This window comes from Chinchilla lanigera, unplaced genomic scaffold (genome assembly GCF_000276665.1).
Source record: "Chinchilla lanigera isolate Chin_1 unplaced genomic scaffold, ChiLan1.0 scaffold00032, whole genome shotgun sequence".
Classification (NCBI taxonomy): Eukaryota; Metazoa; Chordata; class Mammalia; order Rodentia; family Chinchillidae; genus Chinchilla; species Chinchilla lanigera.
In genome coordinates this window covers 13,587,968-13,608,857 of record NW_004955433.1, presented here as the reverse complement: position 1 = coordinate 13,608,857, position 20,890 = coordinate 13,587,968, and the positions used below count along the sequence as shown (strand labels likewise).

Genomic DNA, 20,890 nt, shown 5'->3' with positions numbered 1-20,890 from the left:
ATACTATCTGTTTCAGTTTCTAATATCCTACACATTATGTCACCTATTAAATACAAAGATATATAAAGAAAAGAACATCTCATTAATGAGATATAATGCAATCAATAGAACTAGATCCAAAGACAACCTAGTTGATAGTACTAACAGAGTAAGAGAGACAACCTGGGTGTTAGTACTAAAGGGCTAAGAAATTATTGTTTGTTTGCTTTGGTTTTGTTTTGTTTTTATAGTTTTTTAGTGTATATTAGTTGAACAGACTAGTGTTTCCTTTTGGCATATTTGTACATTCATGTAACATATTTTAATCATCACCATCCGCTATTTATTACTCCTTTTGTTTCCCCTCCCCTGATTGTCCTCCTCTTGTCTAATAATCTCACTTCTACTTTCATGTCATCCCTCTTTAAAATTTTTTATAGGCTTTTTGGATGAGAATAAACCTGTGAGACTTGATGTTCTCAGCTTGGCTAATTTCACTTAACATGTTCATCTCCAGTCTTATCATGACATGATTTCATTTTGACTAAAAGATACTGCATTTTTGAATGCTAGATTTTCTTTATCAACTGATCTGTTGAAGGGTTGTTTCCATAGTGTAGCTGTTGTGAATTGTGCTGCAATAAATATTATGCTAATAATATTATGCTAATCTTAACTATTTTTATAATATACCTACAGTGGATCAAATGGTATGTCTATTTTTAGTTGTTTGAGGAACCTCCATAGTGATTTCCTTAATACCAGTACTGATTTACGTGCTCATCAACAATGTAGAGCAGTTACTTTTTTCTTGCATCTTTCCTAGTATTTATGGTTTCTTTTTATTCTTTTAAAAAATTATGACATAAGTATTCTTCTGGCACAAAATAAGTGAAGTGATAAGTACGTAGTACAAATAAAGTTATGAAAATTAAACTTCTTTTTTTGGGCGGTACTAGCATAATTTTATAGATTTACTAGGGATTCATACCACATTTTACACTTGAAACTCTGTAAAACCTTGGTTAATATAGTATAGAAATTTTACATTTTGATGGAAACCTTGGTATGTGGAAGGCTGCTATAAAAAATGAAACAGAAATGATAAAAGTATATTTTATCCCACATACAAAAATGAAAGCCCAAACTAAGGTTTGCTGAAGTAGCTATGGAAGAGATGTTGAATTAGTTTTTGAACAGCAGTAATTATATGTATTAAAGCAAGAAGGTACAAAATGAAATTATTTAAATGTACTTTTAAATAAGGAAAATCTTAGCAACCAAACATGAATTTCAATTCGGCATTTTCTACGACTGTGCATATCCCCAAATAACTGGCTAATAGTTTTTTAAAGAACATAATTCAAACTTTTACTGGCATTTCAGTATGGTGGTAGGAAAAGGTTGAAAGAAACAGTATACCAAAGACTTCATAATTCTGATTTATGTCAAGAAAGGCTATCAATTTATTTAAAACCATTAGCAGTGATGATATGTACTTTAAAAGTATACACATTTATTCTAATGGTACACTTTCTTAGCAATGCTAATTATCTTTGTATTCTTTTTATTAAGTTTATTGGCACAATTTAGAAATATATAATGATCATATTCTTCATAGAGAATTTGTACCTATATATGATATATCTTGATTTCTTTCTTTTTCCCAACCCCCTCCCTTACATTCAACCCCTCTTCCTCTCCTTATTTATAAAGCTTTGTTTCCATTTTATCCTTCTTTATTATTTTTCTTTTTCCTTCCTTCCTTTCTCTTCCCCCTCCCTAGTTCCCCTTTCTTCTGAACCATTTATTACTATTTCACAATACTTATTATACACGTTGGTCCTTAATTACACTTAAGGTTTCTCACACCAGAGGAATAAGATTATATTTACACAGGTCTGACTGTTTTATTTCACTTAAGAATATGGTGTCAAAATGCATTTATTTACCTAGAAATGTCCCAAGTTTATCCTTCTTTATGCAAAGTAGTATTCTATTGTATTAAAAAACATATCTTTTTTTTCATTCTTCAGTTGATGGGCATTTGGGTTGTTTGCAAGATTTAGCTATTCCAAACAGTGTTGTTATAAACATGGGTGAATATATATCACTGTAGTGTGATGTTGTTAATTCTTCTAGGAAGCTACCCAGAAGGGAAATACCTGGATCAAACGGTACCCCAATCTTATTATTATTTTTTTTTTGAGAAACCTCCACGATGATTTCCATAGTGGTTGAACCAGTCTAATCTCTCTTTTTCCCCAGTAGTCCCTCCACCATTTGTTATTGAGTGACTTCTTAATAATAGCCATTTTCTTTCTGGAGTGAAATGAAATCTTAGTGTTGTTTTAATTTGTATTTATGAAATGACTAGTGATGTTGAATATGATTTCATATATTTATTTGTTGATTGAATTCCTTTCTCTGAGAATTGGATAGCTGATGCCCATTTTTGGATTGGGTCTTTGAATTTGGGGGGTCTGGTTTTTTTCAATTCTTCATATGTTCTAAATATTAGTCCCTGTCTTAGAGACAACTGGATCAATTTTTTCCTACCCTGTGGGTTGTCTTTTCACTCTATGGGTAATTTATTTTGCTGTTCAAAAGCTTTTTAAGAGATCCCAGTTGTTGATTCTTTGTATTATTTCCTGTATGATCAGAGGTTTTTTTAATGATATCTTTGCCTATACCTATGTCTTTAAAAGTTCTACCTATTGTCTCTTCTAGTAGAATTAGTGTTTCTGTTTTAATGTTTATATCTTTAAAGCATTTTGATTTTAGTTTGATGCATAGTGATTGACACAGGTCTAATTTTAGTCTTCAGCATATGGCAAGCCAGTTTTTCCATCACCATTGATTAAAGAGGCTATCTTTCTTCCAGTGAGCATGCTTAGTTCCTTTGTCAAAGATAAGGTGATTGAGTGTTTTTGTAGTTGTGTCTGCATGTTCTAACATGTTCTATTGATCTTGAGGTCTGTTTTCCCCCCAGTACCATGCTGTTATTATTGTAGTAGCTTTGTATTATAATTTCAATTCAGAGATTCTGAAATCCCTGCCTTGCCTTTGTTCCCTAGGATTGCTATTCTAGGTATCTTCTTGTTCCAAGTGAATTTTAGGAATATTTCTTCTAGTTCTGTGAGGTATGTTTAATGGTATTTTGATTGGGATTGCATTAAATCTGTATATTAATTTTAGGGGTATGGACATTTTCACTGTGTTGGTTCTTCCCACCCATGAACAATGGATATCTTTCCATTTTCTGATATCCTCTTCAACCTCGTTTTTCAGAGTACAATAATTATTGATGTAGATCTTTCATTTCCCTTGTTAGCTTGACTCCTAAGTATTTTATTTTATTTTATTGATGCTATTGTGAAAGGTGTTGTTTCCTTAATTTTTTTTTCAGTGTGATGTTGTTTGTGTACAGGAATGCTGCTGATTTTTCAGGATTGACTTTGTATCCAGTTACGCTACTTAATTCAGTTATAACGTCTTCAAGTCTTTTGGTGTTTTTTAGGTCTTCTATGTAGAGTATCATGTCATCTGCAACTAATGATAACTTTTTTCTTTCCTATCCTCATTCCTTTTATTTCTTGCTCTTGTCTAATTGCTCTGGCTAATTTTTCCAGGACTATATTGAATAACAGTGGTGACAGTGGACACATTTGTGTTTTTCCTGATTTTAGAGTGAAAACTTTCAGGTTTTGTCCATTTAATATGATGTTGGCTGTTATTTTGTCATAGGTGGTTTTATCAGATTGTGATAAAGACCATCTGTTCCAATTTTCTGTAGGAAATTTTTTCATGAATGGGTATTGGACTTTGTAAAACTCTTTTTCTACATCTATTGAGATGATCATGTGATTTTTGTCTTTGGCTCTGTTGATATGGTATATTACATTTATTGATTTGTGTATGTTGAACAATTCCCGCATCCCTGGGTGAATCCTACTTGGTCATAGTGAATAATCTACTTGATGATTTGCTGCATTCTTTTTGCCAGTATCTTATTGGGGATTTTTGCTTCTATGTTCATTAGGGAGGTTGTCCTGCAGTTCCCTTTTTTAGTTAGGTTCTTCTCCTGTTTTGTTATCTAGATAACACTTGCTTCCAGGAATGACTTTGGTAGTATTACCTCCCTTTCAATTTTGTTAAAAACTTTGAAGGCCATTGGCATTAGATGTCCTCTAAATTTCTTATGGAATTTAGCAGTGAATCCATCAGGACTTGGTTTTTTTGGGTGGAAAGTTTTAAATTACATTTTCAATTTAATTGACTGATACTGGTTTATTTAGGATTTTTATATCTTCTTGCTTCAGTGTTGGCAATTCAGATGTATTTGGGAGTCTGCCCATTTCTTCTGTGTTTTCCATTTTATTAGAGTACAGATTCTTGAAGCAGGTATTGATGATCTCCTGGATTTCCACATTATCTATTGTGATTTCACCTTTTTTGTTCCTAATTGCCTGAATTTGAGTCTTTTCTTTCCTCTTTTTGATAAGGTTGGGTAAGTGTTTATTACTTTTATTTAATCTTTCAAAGAACCAACTCTTTAATTCCTTGATTCTTTGTATTGTTTTGTTAGTCTCAATTGCATCAATTTCTGCTCTTATCTTTACAATTTCCTCCTTTGTTCAAGTTTTTCGTTTGATTTGTTCTTCTTTTTCTAGAAGTTTATTTGAACCTATTCTGCTTTTCTGATGTGTCCATTTATTTGAGCCTATTCTGCTTTTCTGAATCCCTGAATTTCTCTGTTAATACTGCCTTCATTGTGTCCCATAATTTCCAATATATTGTACTGGCACTTTCATTTAAATGTAGATATTGTTTAATTTCTTCTTTAATTTCACATATGACCCATTGGTTGTCCAGATAGGTGTTATTTAATTTTATGTAGTTGATTATGTATTTTTTTGTGGTTTCTTTTGTTGAGTTCTAATTTTCTTGCACTATGGTCAGATAATATGTATGGGATAATTTCAATTCCTTTGTATTTATTTAAGCATCTTCTATGCACTAATATGTGTTCTGTTTTGGAGAACATCCCATGTGTAGTTGAGAAGATGTGTATTCTGATGTTGTGGGGTGGAACACTCTGAAACTATCTACTAAGTATGTTTATTCAAAGGTTTCATCTAGTTCTGATATTTATTAGTTGACTTTATGTCTAGGTGATATGTGTATTTGTGACATTGTGTATTAAGGTCCCCCATTACAATTGTGTTAATGCTTATTTGATTTTTTAATGTCCATTAATATTTGTTTTATGTAGTTGGCTGCACCAGAATTTGGTGCCTATGTATTTATGATTGTTATCTCATCTTAAAGTTTTCCCTTAATAAGTATGTAATGATCTTCTTTGTCTCTTTTGATCAATCTTGGCTTGAAGTTCATATTGTCTACAAATGGAAAAACTACCCCTGCTTTTTTTTCTGGGTTCCTGTGCCATCACATATTGTTTTCCCATCCTTTGACTTTCAGTCTATGAATTAATTTCTTTTTCAGTTAAATTTGTTTCTTGTATGCATCATTTTGTGGATCTTGTTTATTGATCCATTCTTCCAGTCTGCTTCTTTTTATTGGTAAATTGAGACCTTTACATTGATGGTTATAACATATGCATTGGCTTATCCTTCTCACATTATTTTCTTCTTGGTGGTACTCTGTCTTTTCCCTCTGTTTAATTGCTTGCCTTGCCTGGTGGCTTCTTTTCTATTGCTGTTTTTGAAACTGTAGTTTTCATTATCTTTTTGTAAAATTATCCTTCAAATTATTTTGGAGAGCTGATTATGTGGTCATGAACTTCTTTAGTTGTTCTTTGTCATGGAAATATCTTATTTCTCCATTAATTTTGAAAGATAATTTTGCAGAGTATATCAATTTGGGTTGGTAGTTGTTTTCTTTTAGCACTTGAAATACTTCACTCTAAGATATCCTTGACTTGAGGGTTTGTGTTGAGAAATTTGTTGTGATTCTGATTAGTTTCTTTTTATAGGTGATTTGTCTAACTGCTTTTAATGTGCTGCCTCTATTCTTCTGCTGCATTTCTGGAATTTTGATTATTATATGCCTTGATGTAGGTTTATTTTGGTCATTGCTATTTGGATTTCTATGTGCCTCACTTATTTGTCTGTTAAATTTTTTATGTTTGGGAAGTTTTCTACCAGTATTCTTCAGTTTCTTAGGTGCCCAGGTAATAGTTCCTGTTCTAGTTCCAGATGCTTCTGTACTTTAGAAATGGCTGATAACTGTGATGGGTAGCTGGTCATGATGCACATTGTATAAACCAATCCCCAATTGATAAGCCATTCTGCCTCTGTACTTCCTGCTTGCTCATCCTATATAAATCCTAGATTACCAGAGATCAGGGCCTGATATTTTGGGCATGATCCCAATCAGTGCTCATCAACATAAATAAATCTGCCTCCAAATTCTGGATGTCATTTTGTGTTTCTGCTTGCTGTTGCAACCTATGTGAAGAGGTTTTTTATGGCTTTTGTGCTGCCTCCTGCTTTCTCATTGACTCCAAGCAGTCTTGTTTTTTATTTCATATTGCAGCTATTGGATTGATTTGTCATATTCCCTAGCTATATTTAAGATGTCTTTCCTTTTTGGTCATTAACTGCATTCTTGTCTTCTAGATCTGATATTCTCTCTTCACCTTCATCCAGTTTCTTGCATATACTTTCAATTTGAATATTTAATCTCCTGGCTATACGTTTGGATCTATTTCATAGCTTCCATTTCCTTCCTATGTTGGGCATTCATGGTTTCCATCATTTTTCTAAGCTCCTGTATTTTTTATCTGCTTCTATTCTAACTTCATTGTGTTTCATTTTGATCATCATTTTTTTTTTTTAACCTGGGAGATTATTTTTTCTATAGCTACCTATATTTGTTTTTTCACTTCTGCTGCTATCAGAAAGTTCCAAGGTATGACTTCTCATTTCTTCTATCTTGTTGTGCTCTGGTGTTGTACTAGGTGGCCTGGAGGTTTGAGGTTGCATTTTGCTTCCACATCTTGTCATTTTGTATTTTCTAGTCTTAATTTTTTTGTTTTCCATGTTGTTGCTTATAGATTTCTTATGATACATAACTTTATCACTAATATCAATGCTTCCCTTGGAAATATCTCTTCCTCAGAGATGTCTTAAATGTGTAAGTGTTTCTTGATTTTTGTGTCTATAGCAAGATCCTGCCTTCCCAATTTATTAAGTATGAGAAGTTGCTACCTCAGTATCCCAACCTTGATGATAGAGTATGATGATGGCTATCACCCCAGATGATCACAGTGTTGTCATACATAGGAGAAAAACTGATTGCAACGTGTATTACATATTGGGTAAAGTAGTACAATTAGCAATCATAATAGCATCAAGCACAGCTTAGCAACTGAGAAACTGTGGTAACTGTTAATTTGGCACCTTAAACTGAAGGAGCAAGCTCTCCAGTTATATAACAAAATTCAACATATATCAGGAAATTACATGGAATGAGTTTCCCATTGGTAGATTAATTTTATCCTGATTTTGGGATATTTAACAGGGATAAGAGATCAAACAGAGAGATGAATGAGGAGAAATATAGAAGAAGCAAGCTGTAAGGCAAAGGATGTTTCCCATGTGTTGGGAAACTGAAGGGGAGCACAGGAGAGAAAGAATGAAAGAGAAAGCAAAAGAATATTGAAGCAAATAGAAAGAGAAGAGACTGTTTTGATGCACATAAAAGTATCATAAATCAAGACAGATTGTTGAGGTAAGAAAGAGGACAAACAGAACAAAACAAAAATCCAGGTAAGAAGCCTAAAAAGTAAAAAAATAACAAACCAAACCAAACCAAACCAAACATACAAGCAAAGGCAAAAACAAAACACCCCAACAAGATTAAAAAAGGAAAACCAGTCAAACAAACAAAGAAAAGGAAAAATAATAAATTTCTTCTGATGTTCACAATTCTGTGGTAGTTTCCATGTTGGGTCCCAGAGATGTGCAATCCTTCCAATTTTGCAGTAGGATTTGTGCTGGGTATGGAGCTGATCTTAGCCTCTGGATGTGAGGGCTCGGACTGGTTTTCAGCTGACAACATTTTGAATGTCCATTTCTCCTTATTGTGATCATCTCTATGGCACTCTCCCAGTTGCAGTGGCACCCTTGCTTAGGAAGAAGCTAGGGTTGCTCCCAGACCTGTGTACATCTGACTCTTTCCAGACTTTCCACAATTTCCTCTTTTTCACACCACTAGCTCCTTTGACCTGCTGGTCATAGGGTCGGGGCAGTACCCTTGTCCCTCCACAGACCAAGGCTGCTTGTCTGCTTTCTTACTTGTGCTGCTGGGTCAAGGCAACCACCAGAGAGGTGTCTGGGTGGTACCAGCTCCTACATGTCAGCAGAACTCCCCCTAGTCTGCTTCCCAGCTTCTAGCAGTCCATTGTGCCTGGAAGGCTTTTCCATTCTTCCATTTCTGGACATTGGCAGTGAAGCAATCCAGGACCGTTCTGCTGCTGAGGTTTGCCAGAACCCCTCACCTCACTCACCAACTGCTGGTTCTGTGGGACTTCTGGGGAAATGGTGTCCTGCCATGTTCTGGGCCTGCTTCACTGGGGATTGGGGCATTGGGTGCACTAGGCCTGTTACACTGGGGTGCAGGGTGCACTGGATCTCCTATATATTCTTAAAATTGGCCAGTCTGACTAGGGGAGAGGTAATCTCAAAGTAGTTTTAATTTGCATTTCCCTGACATCTAAGATGCTGATAATTTTTAAAATATACTTACTGATCATTTGTTCTTTTGAAAAAGTATACATTCATTTGCCCAATTTGTTCATGGAGTTTAACTTCAGTGTTCATTTTTTTGTGTTTTTTTTTTTTTTTTCCGGTATCAGGAACCGAACTCAGGACCATGCGCTTGCCAGGCAGGCGCTTTGCCGCTGAGCTAAATCCCCAGCCCTGTGTTTAAAAACTATGTTCTGGATAATAAACTTCCAACAGAAGAACAATTGGCAAAGAATTTCTCCCATTCTGTATGCTGTCTTTTTAATTGTTTTCCTCTGCTGTTGAGAAGCTCTAATATACTCCCATTTGTTGATTCTTGCTATTATTTCCTATGTTATTGGAGTCTTATTTATGAAATCTTTGCCTATGCCTATTATTCTGTTTTGATTGCCAAAGACTATGAATATCAACACTTGCCTGCTAATTTGGGGACCATTGCAGAAAGGAAATTTTCATTAATACATTTTTGTTGTTGCTGTTTTTATGTGTCTTTTCTCCTCTTCTTGATATCTATAACATTCTTTTCTTATTCCCTTCTCTCACATTCTTACATGTTTTTCTCTTTATAAATTTTATTTTTATTTTTTCACTTTGTATTTTATTCTAGATTATTTTTCTGCTTTTGTTTGAGATATTGGTAGTGTTACAGTTATTTTTGTTTAGTCATTACTTTATTTCTTCATCTGGTCTGCTTTTTTCCTTTCTTTTTTTCACGTTCTCTGTTTAAGATGCTATGGACTGAGCCTTTAATCATCTTGAGTATTCACATGTTGGGCTGCACTCCCAGTACATCTGAGTGGTATCACATCTTGCTCCACACATGATATACTTCCTCTTGAATTTTTGCAGGATAGTCGGCATATAAATGGGGGCATGCTCCAGTTGACATCCTCTTCTAAAGCAGACATAAAAATGGGGTGGGGGAGGATGCCCTGAAATCCACCTGGACACTTACCCTCCCTGAAGAGCAAACAGAAATAACATAAATTTTGTGGGCTCTACTTCTATAAGGGATCTCAGCATTGTTTGCTCCCAAAAGGTATCAGATCATACATAGCTGAAAATGCTCATACTTCACATCATAGATCTATGATCTCTGCCCCGTCACTTTCCATGAAAGAACTGCAGCTACACTAGTGCTTAATAAAAGGATAAAAGGATAAAAGGTCCTGGCCTATCAAAAGAGCTAACAGCAAAGTTGTTCCAAGTAACAGAGCCAATATCAGTAGTCTGAGGAAATCCCTTCTACATTATAGGCACTTTCATCTCCCACATAATACACTGTTTAAACCAAACCCACTTTGAACTACCAGAAGGATCACAATCTTACAAGACCTACAGAGAAAGTTGGTCCTTACTTTCCAATATATTATTTTGCATTAAAAGCCACTTATAATAGCCAAAGAAGTCCCAGAGAAGCTATAGTATTGAGATCAACTGGATTTATCAACACCACAAAATAAATGGATCCCATGACCGATTGTCAAGAGAAGAATTCTTACTGGGAATTCTCTCACACAATAGTGAAAGCAGGAGTCACTCCAACAGTTATGAAAACCTCAACATAGAAACACAACTTTCTCTCTTGTTCTCAACACCAAATCTTTCTCCACTCTGAAGGCATCTGCCAGCTGGGCCCACCTTTGAGAAGCTCAAAGTTCACTGAAGTTAAAGTACTACAGAAAGATCTTATGTAACAAGTTTTTGGCTGAATTTGTGGCTGTAATCTGAGAGTTGGGTATGGACTATTCAAATAAGAGGGGATAAGCTCTTAGTAGGTGTGGCTTGGGGGTTTTAAGAGATGCCTGGTGAGGTCTTTGGAAGAGGAAAATCTTTCTTTCTTTTTGTCATTTTAGTCTATTTATTTAGATTAGGCAGGTGGGGTTCTGGGACAGGTCTCCAGCTCTCAGGCAGGACTGTGCATTCCCTTGGAACAGTGAGGAAAGCACATTGACCCTTGAGCTGCTGTCCTTCCATGATGTGGCTTTATGCTCTGGTCTTGGCCTGTCTCACCACTTGCACAGCTTGGGGTAAGTGCTTCTGAAATACAATTAAAGGGAGTTGGGGGAGGCTCATTTACAAGTCTTTGTCCTGAGCCAAGGAGGGTGGAGATGTGCACAGAAGAAACACCTGACAAGTCTGGTTCCACAGCAGGAGTATTTACTTTCTGGACTGGAGTGTGGATGTGGAATCAGCATATCTACAAGGAACTATAACCTAAGATCCAGCTGCATACTATAGACATAACAGGGCCAGGAGATAACTTGAAAGCTCACACAAGAGGAAATAGGGGAGTCCAGTTTATTTTCCTATTGATTCCCAGATCTATACAGGTCATGATGGTGGCTCAGCAGAACATTAAAACATCTTTTCTTTGGCTGTATGACAGAGGGAGAGGCCTGGAACTGAGGTATAAAAAGGGACCCAGAGAGACAGTGAAGCATTACTTTTTGCTGCCTGGAAATGCAAGCACCTTTCCGTCTTTAGGAAATCAGTGTGCTCTGATTTTAAATCCTGTGTGCTCTTCTGCTCAGTGGACATATTAACAAATAGATCAAGGCATTTTTGGAGAAATAGTATAAAGCACATTTCATGGATGTCAAGCACACAGTAAGTGCTCACCATATGCACACTCCATGTGACATAAATGTTAACAGCTTTGGCCATTCTTGTTTGTCTCTGTTACTCTGTCCAACCATATTTTTACCTGAGATAATGTGAAGGTCACCACTGGGTTCTACCCAATTCATCTAGGGTGAAGGTTGTCACTGAGCTAACACAGGCCACACCTAGTGATTTCTGCTTAGACTTTCCCCTCTCTGACCCCTTTGAAGCACTCAGCACTCTTGCCAATCCCTCCTCCTTCCTGGGCTGCCCTGACGCTGTGCCTTTTTCTTGCTCCACTCTGGCAGGTGCTCTGTCTCAGCGGCAGCTGTCTCTGAGCTTTATTTTCAGCTTGTTCTCTTCTCTCACATGGGTCTGTAATGAAGTCACACACCTGTGATGTGCTCCCTCACCTTAGGCAGATGCGTTTGCCTGCCCCTGACCACTTCCTTCCACTCCTGCGGTGCCCTTGTCCTGTGGCATTTTCTCACCAGGATTCCCACTGACTTCCCCACTGAACCTGCCTCACATGCAGCCAGCATCTTATACTTGCTCTTCAGCCCCCTCCTTTGCTGTCCACAGCCCCCACGTCATCAAATTCTAAGACCTCTTTCATAATTCCTCAATCCTGTCTCCAGATATCTTCATAAATATTTTTCATAATTAAAAAAACTTAACTAATCTTCAGCACAGAAATCTTTGACTAGAAAAAGAAACCTGCATCGTCTCCATTCCTGAACACCTCCAAGAAATGCAATACAGGAAGTGTACTTTGGGATAATTAGTAATAATTAGCAACAAAAAGGAAACCTGCATGCGGTTGTTAATAACCCCATTTGTTTGTAACATTATTTCCCATAGTTTTCAGTATTATTGGCTATGATTCTGTTAGAATAAATCTTATTCTTTTTTTTCTGGTTATGCATTTTGAGGGAGATATTGATATATTTTTAAAATTTTTGTATTTTAAAGAGAATACAAATTTTTTGAATAGGAGCAAATTGGCAGGACAAGAGTTTAGAAGTCATGTCCTAGGAAGGACACTCTGAAAAGTTGAGGTAGAGAGGCCTCAGAGAAGGGAAGACTGCATGGGTAACCATGGTTATGAAAATCACCCAGCTTGTGAAGGATGATCAGGTTAGTTGACACAGGTTAGTTGACATTGGTTATTTGACACTGGCAGTGGAGACCGAGGGTGAAGAAGAGGTGAGGAAGAATTTTCTGTTTTATAAGAATGGAGTGGATGGAACAGACAGGACACTTTTATACCTCTGAACTGACCCACTCACAGCCACTTGAGAATGTTGCAGAAGCTTATTGTGTGCTTTACTTCAGAACTGTTACTGGTCTAATTATCCCACTGAATAAAAGCCAGTCCCTCAGCCTGTCTTTGTAGGCCTTAATTCCATTCACCTTCTCATTCCACAATGATCTTCCAACTGCCCAGGGACTCCATAGTGTGGTTTTCCTAGGACGATATATTTATTGGCTCTACTTTGTTCTGGAATTAAGAACATATATTTATTGGCTCTACTTTGTTCTGGAACCATCAAGAACCTTAAAACATTCCAGAAGAATCACACCATGCAGGGTCTGTGTTTTGTTGTCTCTGGGCCTCTGCACTTTCTCTTACTCCTACTTCATCTACACCTTTCCATCATCACTTTCTTTGCTCTCTTCCTGCTGCAGATCCCAGGTCCCACCAAGCAGAAGGCCTCACTCCCTCTTCTCAATCATGTGGCACCTTTTTCATTCTTCTCCAATGACACTTCCTTCTTTCCAGTATTATGTCAAGGTGCTCTGTGTCTTTTTTCCCTATGATGTCAGTCTCCTGAGAGCAGGGTCCCCTCCTTTTCATCCTTTCATCCAGCAACAGCTCAGCACCAGATGCTAATGAGTATACATTTATAAAGGCTTATAAGTAGGACACAAAAGGTCTCATTCATTCCTACCAGCATCTTTGCTTTTTAAAAATTCCTTTGAAGTGACTTTTCTACCTCCAGTTGTACTTTTCTCTTTCAATTAGCCTTAAGAGTAAGGAAGGAAAGTGTTCCTTATTTCCGCAATACTAACAAGAAATCGAGGCCCAGAGAGTGTAAGAGATTTAGTCAAGGTCACATTTTTAGAAGGAGGAAAAACTCAGCTGGAGCGAGGGCCTCACCTTTCCCCTCTGATGTGTCCTCATTTCTATCCAGCAGGACACACATCCTCACCACCTGTGGTGGACACTGTGCATGGCAAAGTCCTGGGAAACTATGTCAGCCTGGAAGGCTTTGCACAGCCTGTGGCGGTCTTCCTGGGAGTCCCTTTTGCCAAGCCCCCTCTGGGATCCCTGAGGTTTGCCCCTCCACAGCCTCCAGAGCCATGGAACTATGTGAAGAACACCACCTCTTACCCTCCCATGTAAGTTGGTGGGGGTGAATTTGGCACCTTCCAGTGAGGATGTTTTTCTCAGGATAACGTAGGAAAGAATTAAGATAATATACTCATTGGCTCTACTTTGTTCTGGAACCATCAAGAACCTTAAAACATTCCAGAAGAATCACACCATTCAAGACCCTTTTATTCAGCACATAGTCATTGAACACCCATTGTGTGCCAAGCATGTTCTCCGTTCTTAGAATTCATTAGAGAACAAAACTTTCCAGAAATGGGCAATGGGATAAGAGTCCGTATGGAAGGTTAAAAATTAACTTGGTAATAGGTTAAAGTAGAACACTTTAACTCTGCTTTCTGAGAGAATTAAAAACAGTTGAACAGGTGAGGAAGGTAAGAGGGAGTATTGTGATCTCATCTATCTTGAGACCAAGTTGGCTGGGTATTTATGAATACTAGTGAAATTAAAATTTTTTCACACTTGTGACATTTTACTTGTGTTTTTATAAATATTATGCCACTTGTTCTTGGAAAAACTCCCCAGGACAGACGTCTCAATGTCTTCTTTGCTTGCCTTGTGTCTGCCACTGAAGTCTCTCAACCAGTCATTTGAGAGCCTCAGTTCCTCTACACCATCCTGCAGGCAGCAATTCTACCAAATGGGGCCACTGAGCACTGAAAATAAGCACTGCATAGCATGGATCTGTCTGCTGTGCAATCCTTGGCAGGTCTCTAACTCTTTTGTGCCTTGGTTTTTTCAACTGTAAAATAGGGATAAAAAGAGAATGTGTGCTAGGAGTATATTGTGTGCTAGGAGTATATTGTGTGAGGCTTCAATGAGTCAGTACATGAACAGGGTTTAAATCAGTGCCTGGCACACTGGGGAACTCAGAATGTGTTGCAGGTTGTAATCTATGTTGGATCTTCGGGACCTCTTATCAGGGCAGCCTACAGTGGTGGCCTGGGGCAGAATGATGAGGGAATGTTAGCATGGCAGGGCTGCAGGATCCTTACAGAACTGGCAGATTGGGCCCAAAGCAAGAAAGGAGCTTGCTCATGATCATCCAGGACATCTATCGCTGAGGCAGCCCTGAAGTGCAGTTTTCCTGCAGTTATCACCAAGACTTCATCCCTGAACTGCTGAGCATAGTTTCTTACATTTGAAGGAGTTCTGGTTGAAGGAAGTCTGTTAAGGACTGGAACATGATTACATGGTAGAAATAATCAGAGCCCAGCAGAGAATGGTTCTGTAGGGAGTGTCATCTCCCAGGTCAGAACAGCATGTGGGCAACCTCCTGTCCCTGGATCAGTGCATCCTAGAGGTTATGGAAAGGGTAGAGACGCCAAGTCCCTCCCATTCTGCATGATCTGGGGAGACTCTAGAGTACCAGGGCTCCTATTAGGATCTCCAGAGAGCTTTCTACCCATTGCAGTCACTTCAGTCCAATGATGGCTACTTCGCTTAGAGGTTTAAATCTCCCAATATAAGTTACATCCACTATTGCCATTTGTAATTTCCACCTGGTTGAACCTCTGGTGTTTTTCCTTCCCTCCTAGGTGCTCCCAACATGAAGAAGGGAATCAGATGCTCTCTGATTTCTTTACCAATAGGAAAGAGAGCATTCCTATCTGGTATTCTGAAGACTGTCTATATTTAAACATTTACACTCCGGCGGACTTGAGGAAGAAAAGCAGTCTGCCGGTAAGCGTGGCACAGCTGGTCAAGACCTGTGAATTTCAGCATCTGGAAACTTGGAATGCAGAATAGAAGGGGATGAAGTCAGCTTGGGGCAAGGGCCCCAGAGGTTTTGACAGATTGTTGGCCAGAGCTTCCTGTCACCACAGGGAATGCAAGTTGTCCTTACCTCAGTTTTCCATAGTAACTTCAAGTATCTGGGGGGGAATTCTGTGTACATCTGGAATACACATCTTAATAATTCTAAGTTTCATCTCACTAACTGAAGAACAAGAATGAACACCCAGTTACTGGATTAAAGATGCCCAGAGCAGCTAAAACATAATTTTCAAGAAGTTAGAGCTAGTTTCTCAGGAAAATAGAGACATGCAAGACTGATCAAATACGGAATCATTAAGTGTACCTTTCAGTAAAGCGATAGAAGACAGTAGTACATCTATGTTAGCTATGCTTTATATACATACATACATAATTTCCCTGTGAAGATATCAATGCATAATACAACAACCACTGTTAATTTCTTACCACTTTCTCTGTAACTCTGTATTGTTTGTATTGTTCTTATGCTATTTTGTAAATGGGTGTCTGTTTGTTAATATGTTTTCTTACTTTTATTTTTAAAGTAAATTAAAAACAAAGAAGTTAGAGCTGGAAGGAACCTTAGAGAAAATGGAACAACTGGATAATTTCTTTCCATCATGTAGAGAAACTGAGGCCCAGATAGGGAAGGGGAGGTCACACCACAAGATTGCCAATACCAGACCTGCAGTTTCTGATGTTCCAACCAGGGTTATTTTGACAGCGAATAGGAAAGAGAGCATGTGTTTTATCTTTCTGCACAAGGCCCCTGCAAGGACTTTCATTGTCTTGTCAAAGTGTCACTGCCTGGTGACTGAGGTGTTGTGGGGGGAACCTGGATAATCCCAGCAGACATTTCCTTGTCTTTGACCAATCCTGGGAGATTTTATGATGGTTTACGTCCCTTCCTAATAGCTTCTGGCACAAGCTGATGACTCAGTGACTCATCACTTTCCAAAGATTAAAAGAGCAAAGGTGAGGCAAACTGCAGGGGCATGGGGCAGGGGGCAGGAGTGCATGCTGGCAAAGAGGAAGTCCACAGTTCAGGAGGGAGACAAGGGAGAGTGTCAGCAGCCATCCAGTTTGCTAGAAACACCCTGCCATGGACCCCAAGAGTGTGGGTGAAGGATGTGATCTTGGAAGTCGGTCTTATCTGAGTTTGTAAGGAATACCGAGGTGTGGAGAAATGTCCCCTCATTCATTCACTCGTGCTGCAGCATAGTCAGTGTTCACATGTGTGCAGTTAGATTTAGGGGTTACAAGGAGAGGAAAGAAACCATAAGAGCACAATCCTGCCTTGGCAGAGCTGCCATGAGGGTTTCAGAGACACATCATGACTTGTCCAGCAGATTGTTGCTGAGCAGCCCATGGGCTCAGCCTTTATTTATTTATTTATTGTACCAAGAATTGAACTCAGGACCTTGTGCTTGCCCGGCAGGCATTTAGCCTTTATTTATTTATTTATTTATTTATTTATTTATTTATTTTTTGGTTTTTCTCCGGTACCGGGAACCAAACTCACGACCTTGTGCTTGCCAGGCAGGCACTTTTGCCGCTGAGCTAAATCCCCAGCCCCTTAGCCTTCATTTAAAGATGACTGTGTCTCAGTCCCTGCCCTGGAGACAAGCAAGGGACAGAGGTGGAAGAGAAAGGATCTTTGGGAGCCTGGAGACAGGACAACCCCTCCCCCTCCAAGTATGGACACAGTGTCTTGGACTAGGGGTTTGGATGTAAATCCTAAATCTGCCTTTGAATGACCTAGAACCTCTGACAATTTCTTCACTTCTTTCAATGTCTCTTTCCTGAGATGAGAATAATGTGTATTCAGTGATGACTGTCAAGTTTCACTCAGTCCTGGCTGAGTACACACAATCAGCACTGGTAACGTACTAGTTAGAGCTGCAAAAGAATCTTCCTCTTGCATGAAGAGCCAGATTACTGTGTTGTACTTGTGTGCTGCTCTCAGAGGGCAGCTCAGCACATGAGTTCTGGAGCCAGATTGCCAGGACACGTCTTGACACCACTTTTAGCTGTAGGATCTTGGGCAATGAAGTGCCCCAGTGTCCTTATTAGTTGAGAAGTTATTAGTACCTACCTTTTGGATAGGTATTTTTCAGTGCTGAGAACAACATTGATGTGTAGTTGATGATACAATGTATTTTCTATTTGCAATAGAAGTAATATTATTTTACTGACCTTCATTTCTTTCTTGAGGTGTGAACTTTTAAATGCAGGGAAGTGGCTCAAGAATTGTTCTGTTTACTATACTGTCACTTTCAACTCTCACCACAGTCCCAGGCACATCGTAGGTCTTCACATAATGTTAGTCAAATGACTGGAGACTTACGGCAGCAGGTGAATGTGAGGTTGTGCTGAGGAGGATGTGTGGGATTTAGGCTGGCGTGGAGGCGCAGTGGAAGCACAGTAGGAACGGATCCATTGGGGATGTTCCTAATTTTTGAGATAGTGGAAGTGCACAGGAAGTGTAATTTTTCACTAAGGGGTTAATAGAGATGAAGCTGAAACAGAAGGGCTTCCTCCTTCTCTTCTGTATGTTCAGCTGGTTGCATGGTCCAGGCATGGGAAGGGAGGAGTGTTGGGGAGAACATACATCTTTGGTGTTCACTATACCTTTCATGACTCTCATTTTAAAGAGACTCAGCAGGACATGGCACATGGGTCTGGGGAGAAAGGCAAGGGTAACCCGTGGGTATTGAATGCGGTGATGGCCTGGGCCCAGCTGGGAGAGCTGGGGAGGAGAGAGTCTGCCTCTTGCAACATGGCTAGTGTTGGTGGACTTTGGGCAATGACCTCCTTGAGTTACAGCCAAGATGTTGTAAGTGACCAGATCAGAAAATGCCTGAGTTATTATTCAGTAGCATATTTTTTGTGTGATCCATGTGGCTGTGCCCTCTTTGTGCAGGTGATGGTGTGGATCCATGGAGGTGGTCTGGCGCTTGGTGGGGCATCAACCTATGATGGACTGGCCCTCTCTGCCCATGAAAATGTGGTGGTGGTGACCATTCAGTACCGACTAGGCATCTGGGGGTTCTTCAGGTAACATCCTGGACTCTTTTCTCAGCACATTAACTTCTGTGTTGGTTTATTTTATGTTGATACAACAAAGTACCTAAGACTGGATAATTATTTTTAAAGACAAAGTGTTTTAGCTCATTCCAGCCTTGGTGGTTTCATCTGATTGGTCTTTGGTGACAGCCCCTTGGCTGTGTTGCAGTGTGGTGGAAATCAGAAAGAGAATCATCAGCAGAGAGGTTTGGTCACAGCGTAGACAAGAAGCTAGAGAACGGGATCTGCGACCTTCTGTCTCTTTTATAGCAACTCACTCCTTTGGGAGCTAACAAGCACCTCCTGAGCTATATGTTAATGTGTTGTAAGGAAGCAACCCTCATAATTTAATCATTTTCCACTAGTCCTCACCTTGTACAGGTTCTATCACCTCTTAATACTGGCACATTAGGGATCAAGACTTCAGCATGTGAACCCTTGGGGGACAAACCACATGCTTGCCAAGCCATAATAGCTGCCACAGCAATGATGTGAGGGCCCAGCTGTACTCATCCAATCCCTCAAAACACCCTTTTCTAAAGCTCTTAATAATATATATGCTGCCTTCTTTATTGGACCCCAGTGAACTTTCCATTTACTACTCACACATGTCGATTTGCTTCTGAGCTTTTGCATGGGCCGTGTCCATGGAATGTCTGCTCTACCTGCCCATCTCCTATTCATCCTGCAAGGCTCATCTTTTATGTTCCTGCCTCTGAAATACTTATCTCCTTTTCACCTGTGCTGTCTACCAGTACCCAACAAAGTTTCCAAAATTCTCTCTCTTCTCCAGTTCTCCTTCTGTGATGGGGTAAGTGCTGTGCATCTTTTCTGAGGAAACTAAGGAAGGGTACGTTCCAGGGGAAGTGTGGTGAGTGCATGTGCATGCAGATTTACAACTTCCCATGTTGCCAGGCTGTTCTCACAGAGTCAATAATGATCTCCACCAGTGCCTTCATCCACCTAATGGGACCTCTCAGCACCATCTACCAATATCCACTCCTTGCTCTCTGAACTGCTGCATTTCGTAGCTCTGGTCACTTCCCATCTCCTGGCCTGCTCCTTCTTAGCCCCTTTGCTAGCCCTTCTTCTCTTCCATCTCCAGTTTCTGTGTCTCCCTCTCCATTAATCCCTGGGTGACCCCAGCAGATTTCATAGCTCTTGTTTTTGTAGCATCCACCTGTCTTTTAATGCCAGGTGCCATTTTTAACTATCTTCTCCCATATCTCTGGATGTCTACAAGATGCCTCGCTCTTTGCATTGACAGTGCTTGAGATCATCTTGAGAGGTAGGCAGTGCTCTATCTCTTCCTCTTTTCCCACAAGAGTCTCTGTGCAGCCACCAAGCAGCTCCATCCTCCCTTTTGCTCGGTATAAATCCCTGGTAGGGAGCCTGAACTCATCTCTTTTTCTTGCAGCCAATGTCCGTATGACTAGCAAAGCTTCTTGGTTCCACCTTTTAAAGGTATATTCATCCACCTACTTCTCACCAAGCTTTGCTTGCGCCATAATGAAAGGTCTATGCCTCTGACTATTGTTCCAACTATGCCTTTCCCCTGTGTTATAACCACATATTTTTATAAACCTGCTATTTTTCCATGATGGGTGCTTCATATAATAACCAGAGTGCTTGTGTGAGAAATAACTTACATGATGTCATGCCTCTTAGCAGAGTTCCTGTGTTACTTGCCACGTTATAGCAGTTCTTGACCCGGCTTGCCTTAAGCTCTTTAGCTCTACCTAATAGTAGTCACACTCACATTTTCCTCCCTTGTTCCTAGGTTCTATGCACCTGCTACTTCTCCTAAATGAAATTCCCTTCATTGGTAATTTGTAAGACCTATGTGCTCATTTTATCCTGATCTCTACCATATCCTACTGCCTCAAAGACACTTTCCCTAGTCATGAGATTTAAAATATCACCATACTGTCCCACACCTATTTCTTTCTTTATTGTTTTTTTTTTTTATCCTCGAAGGACTTTCAGGAGTTGACACCATATTTTCTTTTACCATCTATTTATTTGCAGTCTGAAGTGTAGCCAGGGATTTTTCTTTGCTTATTTGTATCAAAGGTATGATCTAGCTTTTCAATCAGTTTTGGATGCATGGTAGATGCTCAGTCTGCAGTAGCTAGAAGGATGAGTGTGAGTGTAGATCTCTTCGTATAATGCTACTGTAGGAATGAGAAGCAGGTGAAGACCTCTGTGTCAGGTATATAGAGTCTTACCTGTCTCTGGAAGTTTAAGTGAAAAACCCTAAACCACTTAGCATCCTAAGAACACTGCTGTGATAGATTTATTTCCCTCTCCCACTCTA

General features: G+C 39.2%; 1 protein-coding gene across 2 annotated transcripts in view; it reads left to right on the top strand.

Moving 5' to 3' along the window:
• The first annotated feature begins 10,543 nt into the window (after positions 1 to 10,543).
• Positions 10,544 to 20,890, top strand: part of LOC102011232 (liver carboxylesterase 1-like) — a 28,181-nt gene continuing 17,834 nt past the window's right edge. Inside the window, exons 1-4 of one of the 2 annotated variants that reach the window (XM_005388341.2) lie at positions 10,544 to 10,783; positions 13,556 to 13,760; positions 15,291 to 15,435; positions 18,431 to 18,564. In XM_005388341.2, coding sequence (XP_005388398.1) covers positions 10,729 to 10,783; positions 13,556 to 13,760; positions 15,291 to 15,435; positions 18,431 to 18,564 — 539 coding nt within the window. In that variant the 5' untranslated portion in view covers positions 10,544 to 10,728. Of the gene's footprint in view, positions 10,784 to 13,552; positions 13,761 to 15,290; positions 15,436 to 18,430; positions 18,565 to 20,890 lie in introns of both variants that reach the window. The other variant, XM_005388340.2, reaches the window with a different exon arrangement.